This window comes from Corylus avellana, chromosome 7, assembly GCF_965113065.1.
Source record: "Corylus avellana chromosome 7, dhCorAvel1.hap1.2, whole genome shotgun sequence".
In the NCBI taxonomy this organism is placed as follows: Eukaryota; Viridiplantae; Streptophyta; class Magnoliopsida; order Fagales; family Betulaceae; genus Corylus; species Corylus avellana.
This window is the reverse complement of record NC_142496.1, coordinates 21,027,660-21,041,818: the sequence shown is the minus strand read 5'-3', so window position 1 is coordinate 21,041,818 and position 14,159 is coordinate 21,027,660. Positions and strand designations below refer to the sequence as shown.

General features: G+C 34.0%; 2 protein-coding genes across 3 annotated transcripts; one reads left to right on the top strand and one right to left on the bottom strand.

Moving 5' to 3' along the window:
* Nucleotides 1–173: 173 nt before the first annotated feature.
* On the top strand, nt 174–4,259 carry LOC132185956 (RNA-binding protein 2). 2 transcript variants are annotated; one of them, XM_059599777.2, is made up of 6 exons: nt 174–499; nt 938–1,062; nt 1,146–1,446; nt 1,772–1,833; nt 2,606–2,687; nt 2,982–3,605. In XM_059599777.2, the coding sequence occupies exons 1-6, from the start codon at nt 457–459 to the stop codon at nt 3,095–3,097; spliced, it is 729 nt and encodes a 242-aa protein (XP_059455760.2). In that variant the 5' UTR covers nt 174–456; the 3' UTR covers nt 3,098–3,605. The 2 variants fall into 2 exon arrangements, with proteins under 2 accessions (XP_059455760.2, XP_059455759.2); XM_059599776.2 differs by having other exon boundaries at nt 180–499; nt 1,140–1,446; nt 2,982–4,259.
* A 3,284-nt stretch (nt 4,260–7,543) lies between these two features.
* On the bottom strand, nt 7,544–9,432 carry LOC132184208 (nuclease). The gene has a single exon (XM_059597749.2). The coding sequence runs from the start codon at nt 9,251–9,253 to the stop codon at nt 7,790–7,792; it is 1,464 nt and encodes a 487-aa protein (XP_059453732.2). The 5' UTR covers nt 9,254–9,432; the 3' UTR covers nt 7,544–7,789.
* Nucleotides 9,433–14,159: the final 4,727 nt, after the last annotated feature.

Below are 14,159 nucleotides of genomic sequence, written 5' to 3'. Positions count from 1 at the left end.
TGGTTCGACATTAAATGTCTATGTACATCACTAAGATTTGCCCTAAAAGCTACATTGTGCTTTTATTCCATAGCGATGTTTACAATACAAAAGTCTTTACTTTTTAACCTATCAGCAGAATTATTAAACTCACTTTTCTTCCCTAAATGTAAGAAAAATTCAACAAAAATCAAGTCAAGGCTCTATGCTAAGCGTGATTTAGGGAAGCATAAACACTTTCCTTAATTTTTTGTTAAGCTGTTAATTAACCCAATCCACAAGAAGTTGAAAAAAACGGAGCACTAGTTTGATACACGGAAGGGACAGAACACAACCGAAGTCCCGAAGTGTAACCAGAAGTACCGGCCAAAGCCCTTTTACCTGTCAAAACTGTGTCGTTTGAACCGGAGGACAGATAGCAACAATCAATGGCGTCTTAGGCCAAGCTCCAACGAGTAGCTGAAGCTGATAGAAGCCATGGCGGATCCCTACTACAGATACAGTGCATCCGAGGACAGAGGTAACCCTAATTCCACTGATTCTAAATTTCATAAAACCCCATGATTATTCAACCTCTCGAAACATAGGGATAATTTTCTCACACTCCGCTTGGTTGCCAAGAAAACGGAATTTAACTAATTTGATTAGTTAGTGGAGTCAAACAAGATAGGACTCAGCTTTGCATATTTCCTTTATTTTCTCTAAAATTCTCAGAATCCAAACTTTGCGTTACTTCTTGAATTATAAGCTCTATCTTTGTATGATGGACATGCGTTTAAGGTGAACCCCTATTGGTTTCTGTGATGATTATTGTTCAAATTGATAGTAAATTAGACTGTTCTGGTATGAAATTAATTTAGAGTTGATGTTGTCCTCATGATAGAATGCAAGTTTGTCTTTCTATTTGTGTATTGTTGTACAATTGATAGTAACATAGTTTTTTTGGCGTTTATTTTAGTATCCAGTGTTGCAAGGCCCAGCTTTCCTGGCTACCTGTCGGCTGATGCACCACCATTGCCGTCTTATCCGAATTTGGGCTCTACTAATTTGCTTGCTGCTTCTTCAAATTTCCTGCAGAAAGATGTAAGCAAATGAGAGCTAGGGCCTGAGTTATTATATCTATAATATGTGTAACAAAGATATGTCTTGTGTGGCTTTAGGTGCAGATAAACTCATTGCAACCTGGTGCATATCACTTTGATGATATTTCGGGTGCTGGAGCTCATCCTGATCCTGGTCTTGGTGGTGTAACGGCAGTAGCTAGCACTAATGGCTTCCCGTCTCCTCTAGAAGATCCAAACCAAGGACGAGATGTTGCACCAGGCGTTAGTCCGGGAATTCGTTCCATGAGTAATGAAATACCTAGCTCTTTGAGAAGCGGTGATGGCTTCCCAGTTCCAGCTAGGGAATCAAATGTTCTGTTTGTTGATAAACTTCCAAATGACTGTACCAGAAGAGAAGTGGGTCGTATCCTTTGTATTGTGTTTGTGCATAAGCATGTCTATGTTATTGTTTCGTGACATCTTCTGCTTCTCAGTGCTATATTGGACCATTGCAAGAGGAATTCAAGTACCAGTGAGAATTTTGATTGCATAACGTTTTCATTCATTATTTGGTGAGAACTGTTTCTAAATGAAAGAAATGTGCTTTCTTTTTGATAAGGAAAAAAGAAAAAAGAACAAGAATTAGAAATGTGCCTTCTGAGTTATGGAGCTTTTACGCAAATGTTCCTGAAGATTAATTAGCTATATTGCTTTCTGCTGTCATTTGGAACCTTGACTTATGATAATAGATCTTTTCCGTCCATTTATTGGCTATAAAGATATTAAAGTTATTCACAGGGAGCCCAGACGTGTAAGTCTACAGATTTACCTTCTTCTATTTTCTTTCTTTACTTTTTCCCCCCTTGAGTCTTGAATACTGAAATTCCTTTGACCTTGTGTGCGAAATATAAGTTCAACGTTGCTCTTTTATTTTTGTTCTTGTTGCATTGAAAAAATGAGGAGTAGTTAACTTCCTTCAGTGTTATCATCCTCTTTTTTTCTTTTTTTCCTCTTTGTGCATGTGTTTGAGAGAGGGAGAGATATTGGTGTGTGTGTGTCTGTGAGAGTTAGCAGCATTGATTTGTCTTATGTTGCTTGCCTAAAGGTTTGTGTTTTGTTGTTGCGTAAAATAGAATAGAATCCAATGATTATTAAGTCTACTTGGCGATATTTTTTAAGAACTTGATTTCCTTTTATTTGAAACCAGTCCAATGTGGTAAATCACAAGAAATCCTAGAAAGTAATGTTTGACGTTTTTTTACATTCCTGAGAAGTTCTGCTCATTTATTCTTTAGACAAGAATGAAGATCTAATTAGAGACAGTCATTTGATCTGTTCAAGTTTTGCTAATTTGGTCACCTAGGCCTCTATTATAATTATCATATTTTACAACTGCTGGGTTTCAGCTTATTAGCAGATTTTCTGTTCATGTCACAATTGTCATTGCATATATCCAAGCAATTCTCTTGTGCATATCTTCTTGTCATTATTTTCTTTTCAGGGTGAATAGCTAATGTTGCTACACATGTTTTGAAAATAAAACATTTTCATGGCATCTTCTTTTGATTCTTTTTTCATGGCAGAGTGGAGATAAGGCTAAGGTTTTGTGCTTTGTGGAGTTTGCTGACTCTAAATGTGCTCTGACTGCCCTGGAAGCTATTCAAGGTAAGTCATATATAATAATTTATGATCATTTGAGATGTAAAACTGCTAATACTTGTGGGGATAGCCTTTTATTCCTTGGAAGCTTTAAGAGATCATGGAACAAGGAAACAGAACATCTCTTTGTTGTATAAAATAAATTTTGGGTTACTTTATTTTAGATGTTTGATTTTTAATCTGGTAATGTACTTGTTGTATCATGCGTAATACAATTGATATCTGAAAATTCTCAATCAATATAAAGCCATCAGTGAATGCATCATTTAATCACGCTGCAAAATGTGGGATTTCCTTCAGGTTACAAATTTGATGACAAGAAACCTGACTCTTCTGCCTTGAGCATCCAATTTGCACATTTTCCATTCCGCCAACCATCTGATCATGATGAGGAACGCAATGCGGTCCCACGCTGACCACAAGTACCTGATCCTGGGATTACAATTGCTAAAAGAAAAATGCTTGTCCATTCTGAACTAAAATCAGTTTTGTCAAAGCTTGACCTTTGTCATGTGTATAATTGTGTGGTGGTGGTTGATTTTTCTTGATCATTTGTTCTGGTGCTTCAACGTTGTAGTTATACAAGTAAAATTTGTGCTGAGATATTTGACAATTTTAAAAAGGACAGTTTGTCTATAAAATTGTCATGTCATTATTATCATGTGAGAAACATATGCTTTTTTATAATAGCATGCGAGAAACACATGATTTTTTTTAAATTGAATTTCATTTAACTCTTTTAATGCTATTAGAAAGCATGTATTTCTTATATGCGCAAGAGACACGTGACAATTTTATAGACTAGGTTAGAAGAAATTTTCTACCCCAGTTTAGAAGAAAACTGTCATTTTAAAAATTAACAGTTTTTTGTAGTCGGATATACTTTTCCTGAGGAATTAATTAAGAATGTTATGTGATTATTCATTGTAGTATGGTACATGGAATATTATATCATGCTTGTATATTTGAAGTCAATTCTGCGAAAAGACAGGGTTGTGCAGCTGTAAGTTTTATGCCAATGATGCTCCTAAAGATGTTGCTGGCTTGAGCCCATTTCACGACCGTATGATCGGTGTAATGCATTGGTATGATTTTTTTGCCTTATTTCAAAGATGATAAATTGTTGCATGTAATGTTTTACTTTTGACTTGCATTAAAAGAGGGTTTATAGCATTACCATGTTTACGAGGGTTTACTAATTAAGTCGTGGACTTACCATTTCTGTATGTTTCCACATATAAAGCAATGAAACCTAGTCTTGGAGATGGTGTAGGAAGTCCCGTCGCCGAGAGTGACTTTGATGATCTAGCCTGATTTTTGTTTGGTGGTACGGATGGTGCCGCTCATCTGAAAGATCACCTCGTGGAGATTGAGTAGTCCTAACGCCTATTAGCATTATGCCACGTGTGACTAAACAAAAGATTCAATTGTTTTACCATGTAAAAGTATTGTCTCTCAACATCGGTGTAAAATAATTATAGAGAGGTCGTAATACAACATGTATACGAAGAGATGTATCGAGGTGTGGGATTGACTATGCCTTAGTAAAATGCTAAGAGTTTTTGTTACGGTCCTTTAGTCCCCAAATCTATACATATCTTTCGGTAGTTTATTTTATTTAGATTTGTCTATATTTCTGTGTTAGTTTTTAGTTTCATGTAAGAGTTTTAATAACTCAACTCTAATTTATATTTCAATAAGAGATGCTGACTCAGCCCTAGCTCTCATATATGTAATATGCAATAAATTCTCAATTTAAAGGTGGTTATGCTAAGAATGAAGGCATGAAAATAATTAATCACAAACTTTATGTTTGAAAGGTTTAGGTTCTCTCAAAATCTAACGTCTAGGTTTTCTTAGAACCTAATTTATCCCGTTATGGACTTTGGTTCGTAACAGTTTTAATTGAAACAAATTATAGGGATCTAGCACCGGACCATAGTGCATGGTTTGGACGAAAATTATCACTTTGACTCACTTTGGATGATTATATCTTGGAGGCAAGACGGGCGACGTAGGCAGTCATTTGAGGCTCCCCAATAAAACAAGGTTCTAATTAGTAATTGTAAAATAAAAGTTCTTTCTAAAAGAATTGTTTAATGTTCTAATATGGTAAAACGTTAATAAATAGCCTCGAATTAAGGTCGGAAAAAAATTACTAATTGAAAGTCTAAGTATTTACATTTATGAAAAGTCTCGATGTTGATAACTTCTAGAAAAGTGCTACTTTTGTTCACATTTCTAAGGCTTTGTTTGGTAATGGGGATGGGGTTGGGGTTGGCCCAAACCCTGTTCATCACCATTTCCCAAAAAAATCAACATCAAAATATTCTAACTTTTTCACTTTTAATATCAAATCATTCACTTTTTATTATTATTCAAATAAAAAAAATCACTACAAAACAAAACTTTCACTTTTTCATACCACTTTTTCATTTTTTTTTTATACCAAATATTCTTACTTTTTTTCACATCAATTTACATCAACTACAATGTTTAGGCCATCCCATTTGCCAAACACCCCCTAAGTCTTATTTTCACATTCCTCAAAAGTCTTCAAGGTGCATACCTTTTTTCTCCGATGTCAATTTGAATTAAATGCTAAGAAGACAATGAAAATTCTTTGAAGTGCATAAATTCTCATATTTGCATTGTGCAGCAAATATAATTAATGGAAAATGCTAGGTGTTCTTATAGTGTCCTCTCAATTGTGATGTGTCTTTTGAAATTATCGTTGAATTTGAGATTATCATTATTGACTTTTAGTCTATTGGTGATTTTAAAAGCCACATCACAGTTGGGAGGATACCAGGAAAACACTAGAAGAACACCTAACATTTTCCATAATTAAACGCTAAAAAATTCTTCAATGTCCAGCTCTTTTTTTTTATTATTATTATTATTATTATTTTATTCTAGTACAATTCAGTACTCTTTATAACTTTTCATTTTTATCTTTATTTTTCCCTTCAAGTCTTATTCGAAAATTGAAATCTTCTCATCTCCTCCAATTCGATAATTTTCCAACAATCCACAATTCAGGCCCTTGACGATGAGAGTTTGCAAAAAATTGTCTTAATCTTAAAGATTTTCTAGAACATGATATCTATTATGATACTGATTGTTTAGATTTATTTTTAAAACTAGAAATTTTAAAAGAAATTTTACAAATAAAAGAACGTTCTCCAATTGACATATTAAATTATGTAAAAACACTTAATTATTTTTTATTTCAAATGCATGTATCACTAATAAAATTTTATTGACAATACTTATTACAGTTGCTTATGTAGAAAGTAAGAAGCATGATTAGTAAAACTTGAATATAAAAACCTAATTAGTAACGACTCTCCATGCTCGGAGGATTCACCTTTTGGCCGGAATTAATAATCAATTTTACAAATTCTTTATATATTTTTTATTCAACACATTGTAATTATTTTCAAATTATTTTTTAGATGCCACATTATGCAATATTATTATAGTAGGCTAAGTTATTGAGGGATATATGATTTTGTTTTTCCTTCTTGTCGCTTATAGTAGGCCTATCCACTTCATAGATTGTGGCATGGTTCATGCCACCAATTTGGGGAGAGAACAAGATGAATTACAAATTAAACTATAAAAGAAGGTGATTGGAGCTTGAGAGAGATATGTATGTAAATTCTTTGATCATTGCATATGTGACCTCACTTAACTTTAGCTCCCCCAAAAAACAAAAAAGTAAATCATATTAAACACTCTCTTTTATGGGTTATTGTCACTCTGTTGTGGCAGGAAAGTTGCCTATTACTTTAGGCAGCAAAATGACTAGGGCTATTTAGGGTGTCATCATTAATAATCTTGACTTAATAGGCAAAGAAAGAGATGGAAGTAACCAAAATTAAACAATTGCTATATTCCAAAATGCACAGAAACACAGGTATATTGTGTTTAGGATTTGGCTCAAGTGTTATAAAAAAAATTAATGGAAATTTTGTATGGTTTTTTTAATGGTTAGTTTAGTTTAATTCTCTTTCGTTAACTTAGAATTAAATCTGAACTGTTAAAAAACTGCGGAATATCTAACGATCTAGGTCTGTTTTAGATGAGATCTCTATTTATATTCACATAAATAGTACAAGAATAATGTTATAGGAATTCAAAGTAATGAGTGCTTGTGTGTGAGAACTAATGGTAAAAGTCTCTCGTGTCCCTCCAAGAACTCCAAGAATAATTTGACTCTTAAAATTGAGATTAAACTTGTGATTGATCACTATTAAATTTTGATTAAGTGGTGATTTTAAAAGTTACCTCACTTTTAGAAAGACACAAGAGTGACTTCTAAAATTATTCAGAAAAAAAAAAAAAAAAAAAATAGTGGAAAAACGCAACACAATCACATGAAGCATCTTTGTAACCTGTTGGTAGCCCTGAATATATCAACTTCCATGCCAGTTCTCTTAACAATTTGTGATGGTTCCAAAGATTGATTTCCCATTGTACAAGTTAATCCAAAAACTACAACATTTTATCCTCTAAATGAACTTCTCTTTAAACTCTGAGCATCAATTCTACCAATAAAATTAACTAATTTAAATGGTTAAACTTTTGTGTCCAGATCATGTAATACTCAGCATCGAACAAAAGACAAGGTCTAGGCACTAGATATCAAGTGAAGAAATTTTCCCACTTCCAACCTACACTCAGTAACATGCAATGCAATCAAATCAAGAAGTAGTCATCTGCTAGTCTCTTGCTAGTCTAAATCAGAAGATGCATATGCATAAAAGAAAAATGAAAAGCATTGTCAATCAAACTTAAAAGACCATATATAGGGGGGGGGGGGGGGGAATCTTGCTTTACAAAAGAATGCCACAAAAGAATAGCAAGTTGCTGAATTCTATTAATGATGAATCTCTTATTTGGTAATTGGAAGTATGGAACCAAGTTAAGACATGTCACTGTGAATCTGTGATGTTTCAAGTATAAATTAAGCCTACGAAGACTACAACCATCCCCATTTGTGGAAGGGAAGGGACAACTATGGTTACCTTGTACAACATAATGATGAATGACTTGTATAAAACAACTAGGAGAATGAATGAGCAAAAGACCAACTATTTTCACTACACAAAACGAGTGCCACCGATTCCATGGTGCAAAATATTATGAGCAATGGCATCCCTAGCCTTCATGGAGCTTACCGACCTCAAAGGAGCCTCGGGGACCATCTCATCATCAACAAGCTCAAACTGCAGAGCTGGGTCCATATCTTCATTCATCAATTCACAGATATTGTGCAAAACGCAACAGGCTCCGAGCACCACAGGCAAGTCCTGAAGTTTCACCTCGGTCCTCTTTTGCAAGCAACACCACCGACCTTTCAATCTCCCAAACGCGTCCTTGGCGACCCTTTGGATCTCCCCAATCTTCTCATTGAACGCATTCTGCGGCCAAGTCAGATTGGGATGCGTGTAAGGCACCAAAACCCAGTCCATCAAAGGGTACCCTGAGCTCCCAACAATCCACACGCCCTTAAGAAGCCCGCCGCTGGCCCTTTGGTGAAGCGCAGATTTCTCAAGCACCTGGTCGTCAGGCATCGACCCAGGCCAACCAATACACACATCCGTGAACGCTCCTCTTGGGTCGACAACTCCTTGAACCGTGATCGAGTATGACGTCTTCTGGTTCCGCTCCGTGTGGCGCCTGTTGAAATAAGCCGCCACGCTGATCTTGGGCGCAATGATGGGTATGTGCGTGGTATACATAGACCCCACCACATTGGGTATTCCCGAAATGGATTCGAATTCGTCTTTGATCTTCCTCAACGCGTTGTCGTCCGGCCACTGCAAGTATTTAGGCATCAGCACCGTCCGAATTGCGGAACAAACCTCGAGAACCAGCTTGTGGCAGGTGGATATGCCCAAGCCGAAGCGTTTGGAGACGAGGCGAAGTGGGTCGCCGGTGGCCAGCCTCCACAAACACACGGCCACCCTTTGGGAAACCGGAATCGCGTTGCGGAGAGTCGTGTCCTCTTTGGCGATGACCGAATTGAGCTCCTCGCAAATCATATCGAATGTCGCCCTCCCCATTCTGAAGGCTTTCTTGAACTCTTCCTCGGGATATTCCGGGCTGTTGCACTCGTCCCACCAAGCTTTCGATCTGTCCTTGACCCACAATCTCCGGTGATGACCGCTGTTACTTCCACGCTTCTCTGTTTTATCGATCTTCTCAAGCCCATCGGAGGCAGAGTCCGCGACAGCCACGGCCACCGCACCGGCCACGAGCCGGGACTTCTTCCTCTTGCCCCGCTCTACTTCCTCGGCTTCGGTGTAATAGTCTTGTAGATTGGAGTAATACTCAACCATGGCCTTGGTCTTATTCTTATGGCTTGACTCGAACAACTGCTTCTCCTCCTTGGATGCCCTGTCGAGCTCTTCCTGGTCCCGCTTTTCTTGCTCCTCAAACAACAACAAGGAGGTAAGAATACCCTTCAAATCCTTCTTCTTGTCGGGTTGTTTATCGGCGTCACTGTCCCCGTCGTCGTCATCTTTTCTCTGCCGCTTCCTGGCGTTGTTGGTATCATTCATTTGGTAAAGCGAGCTTGGCGAAGGTGTAGAGATATGGGGGAAGAGTTATGGGGTTGGGAGAGAGAGAGAAAGGGAGTTTCATATAGACGACGATGATGCCCACAAGGAAGGAAGGAGAGGGGAAGGTCTTAGTCTTTGCCTGTCAACTGTATGATTATATGTGTGAACAAAAGATTGAGTGATTAGACAAATGGGGATGTTAGAGACGTCGAGTTGTATACAATATATTATTTTACCGTTTTTATGATGTGCGTTGCGTTCCATTGTCGTTAATGTAGACCCCATCCCCCGTTGAAAATCATTGTTGACAATTTTTTTTTTTTCTTTCTTTTTTTAAATTATTAAATTAGTCCATTTTTCTTTTTGAAGTGTATTAAATATTTTTAAAATGACAAATATTACCCTGTAATATGCTTTTATAACAAACAACTCATTCCGTAGACGTTACGCCTATTTTTTAAGTGGATTACTATGAAATAAATTTTTATTTCAAAAAAATTACCCAAAAAAAATTGAGACCGTTGTTGGGAGCAGTTCAACCATCTCTCAGGTCGATTAGAGGGGGGGTGAAAGGAGTAGCTGAATAATGTTTAGAGTAGAATTATAATTCAGGGAAAACGACAAAATTTGTATGAAATGAATCATTTGTTACACGAACGAATTATTTATTACTTTTGAAAATCGAGAGTTATTTGTAACAACTTAAAAGTCATTTAGTCAGGGATGGACCCATGAATAGACTAAAGGGAGGCGTTTTCAAATTTTCTTTTTAAATTTTTTTTATTAAGTTAAATATATTTGTATTTAACTTAATTGAAAATATAAATATATTTCTACTAAGTATTGCTTAATTGAAAATTTAGTTTTATTCATCCAAAAAAAAAAAAAATTAGTTTTGAAAAATGAGGATTCTAACATATAATTTGTATCAATTTTAATACACATTTTCCCGATAATCCAATGCCGATAAAAAAAAAGCCATGATGAAATGAAATAAAAAAATAAAAATGGATTAAATATTCATAATTAGGAGATAAATTTATATATCATGAGAAACCTTAGAGACCATAGTAATCTTAAAATTATTGCGACAAAGACAATGCAGGCTCACGAGAGGCCATGGACCACCAACCCACTGAATAAAATCCAGTTATATGTATAGGTGTGAACGCGGTTCGGGGGAAGTGTGTAGAATAGTACATGTGGGGAGGTGGTGAGTGCTGACGGTAGGTATGGGACGGTGACTTGGGATAACGCGGTTTTGGATTTTTGAAACTCTCTTTTCATTTATTTATTTATTTATTTTTTTCGGATATTTTCAGCATGAGTTGTATTTTTTAAATAAATTTTTATTTTGTCTCTGTATTTATTAATTTGGGCAAGTAAAGAAATAATAGATACTCAGATTATGTAATTTTAATCGTTTTTAAGTATCGAAACGGTTGAAAATGTCACCTATTAAAAATGTAATATGCCGCAGTTGAGAATTTAATATATTTTTATCAGGTTCTTACTCTCTATATTGCAAAAAAAATTTTAACAAAAAATTATCTTTTGATTTTATGAAGAAGAAGCGTTCTACAAAGTGAAAATGAAGCTTTTTTGGAGGAATTTTTCTTTTTGGTTGCCTCGATAACATGCCACATTTTTAATAAATAGCATTTTTCAAGTGTTTATGCCTTAAAACGGCTTAGGTTACGTAATTTAAAATTTTTCAATTTTAAAAAAATTGTAGGAGATCATGATTGTTATGTGAGAGCTCTTTTAACAATTTTTTTGTTCAAATTACTAACAATTTAGACAATTTATATAAAAAAATCTCAAATAAAATTTACTTTCTAAAATTTATGTTACCCAAATTTCTAATAATTCGAAGAAAAAAAAAAGGGTGAAAATCCCAGGCCATCGTGGCAAGTTGGGAAGAATGAAGGGTGTAATATTTACATTCACCTAGGGTTTGTTTCGTAAACAATTTCGTTTCGGTTTCGGTTCAATGCTGTAGCAAAAATTGATTGATGTGAAAAAATAAAAATAAAAAAGTAAAAATATTTGGTATGAAAATAAAAAAATAAAATTTGTAGTGATTTTTTTATTTAAATAATAATAAAAATAATCGATGTGATGTATAAAGTAAAAAGATATTTAAAAAAAATGAAAAAGAAAGTTTCCTTTACCTTTGCCTTTGCCTTTTGCGGCTTTGCCAGAACCCTTTAACAAAGTAATCCCAAATTTCTAATAATTGAAAAAAAAAAAAAAAAAAAAGAAATAGAAAAAGAGGAGGGTCCTGAAAATCCCAAGCTATCGTGGCAAGTTGGGAAGAATGAAGGGTGTAATATTCACATTCACCTATTTTTGGATGGTTGTGAGAGAATTTACGGAAAGTGTTGGGGTTGCCAAATAGAGTGGTGGGCCAAAAGTGGATCCAGGTATCTCGAATCCCCGCGGGCCTCGATGATGCTGATTTCCATAGTCAACGAAATGGGCAAAAAAACGCAAGATCAACGGCCAATTATGAATCATGAATTATATGTGACCTTTGGGGGGAAGGGAACACAAATATGAGTTTTGTAGAATACTTTTGGGGTCTTTTTCTTCTCCATCATCTTTTTGACCAAAATCCCCCAACTCTTGTATTTATTATTACTTATATCCCAATTCTTTGTTAAAAAAAAAAAAAATTAATTAATTAATTAATTATGAAGCTATCGATTACTTCTTTTATGAGACTTTTGTCACAAAACAAATAATATAATTGGCTCCATTTGTTAATAATTTTTTTAAAAAAAAAGGAAAAAAAAGTTCTCTCATATTTCTAGATCATTCCTATTCATCTAGCAAGTTTTATAAGGGATGAGGACTGGAGTTACTTACTACGACAAACTTGATCGTATAAGGTTTTATATATATATATATATATTCGTGGCAGATATGACTTGAAAGAGTTATTTGCATTTAAGGGAATTCAAATCTTAGACTTGATGAGAAGCCACCCACCAAGTCTATAATCTTTACTAGTTGAGCCAACTTCTTAAGATTGTTGTTGCGTATAGACTTTTTTGTATATTTATTAGTTTGTACAACGTTACTCAAAACACGACACGTGCATTGTAAATGAAGCTTGAGGAATTAATAATAAGAAAGAGGAAGAAGAAGAAGAAAAACGATGAGTTTGATCTTTAATGGTTTACCTAGAGTTCAAACATAAGGAGATTGAATAAAAAAATGGAAGGCTTGACTTTAATGGTCATCGATGGTATGTTTTCTCTTCCATTTAGACGAGGAAATTGCAAGTTTGACTAGTTTTTGGAGGAGTTGGATGGATATGAATTTCTTTTGTTGGGTTTTCTATCTATTAGGTCATTACAAATAAATTAAATTTTGCTGAACTTTATAATTAATTACAAATAATTGATATTTTGCTTTTAAATTATGTTAAGATAGAGAAAGGAAATATATATATATATATATATATATATATATATATATATATATATATATATATATTGTATTTTTTATTTTGGAATTGAGCAATGTGGTGATACTCTATGAGATATTTTTTAAGTAATTTATTTAGATATATCATTTAAGTTGTTTGTATTTGGATTTCTACATAATACTTATTATTGAAGTGACTTAATAATGTTATTAAATGTATTCGGAGACTTTGGGCCATGACTTTCCCTGGTCGATCCTTTTCATTTAAGATGAAATTGATACTATCAATTTCATGATTATGATTTAAAGTTGGTGCATCTAATGGACTATATGAAATTAATATTGAAATGTCTTTTAAAAAATCTTCATTTGAAATGGATTCCGAACTTGAAGGTAGCTCTGGCACTTTGCTGTTAGTTGATCTAAGTCATAGAAATTCTCCGAGAAAAAACAAAAAAGATTTGTAAGTATTTGATTTGAGGGAGGACGCACATAACACTACTTTTTGACCAGTGTGTCAAACCATATCGTTATTTTGAAATAGTTGCGAGATAAAAATACATTTGAATTCCGATCTTGAAGGTAGATCAAACACTCTGCTGTTGGTTGATTTAAATCATAGAAATTCTCAGAGAAAAAAAGAAAAGAAAAGAAAAGATTTGTAAGTATTGGATTTGAGGGAGGACACGCATGATACTCTTTTGACACAATTCGTTACTCGATGTCACAAAAATTCAATAATGTACGCTACTTTTTGACCAGTGTGTAAAACCATGTTATTCTGAAATAGTTGGGAAATAGAAATATAGTTTCTAATACTATTATTTTATATATTTATTAGTTTCCACAGCATTACTCGAAATAAAACACATGCATTGTAAGTGAAGCTTAAGGAAATAATAATTTTTTTTTTTTTTTTAAAAAAAAAACCATGAGTATCCTTAATGGTTTCCCTAGAGTTGAATCGTTAGGAATAAACGATGGAAGACTAAAACTTTTTTTTTTTAAAAAAAAAAAAAGATAGATGGAAGGGTCGACTTGACTTTCATGGTCATCGTATGTTTTCTCTTCCATTTAGATGCGGAAATTGCAAGCTTGAATAGTTTTCGGAGGTGTTTGATGGATATGAATTTCTTTTATTCTCTTGAAAAAAAAAAAAAAAAAGTTTGGAAGCAATATGGTGATATTCTATGCGATATTTTTTTTTCATAAATTTGTGAAAATGTATTTTTAATCAATTTTTTAAAATATGCATATACTTTCTTAATATATATGTAAGTCTTAATGCCAAGATAGCAACCTTATAAAGAACATGAAATTAAGTTTGAAAAAATGTTATTCTGTCATGAAAAAAAATATGTTTATTTTATTTCTTTTGTGTACTTATTCAGAAATTAACCACTTGAAAATTTATAATTGTTCAATATTTTTTAATGTTCTAATTAATCAAATATGCCTAATCGATGAAGTG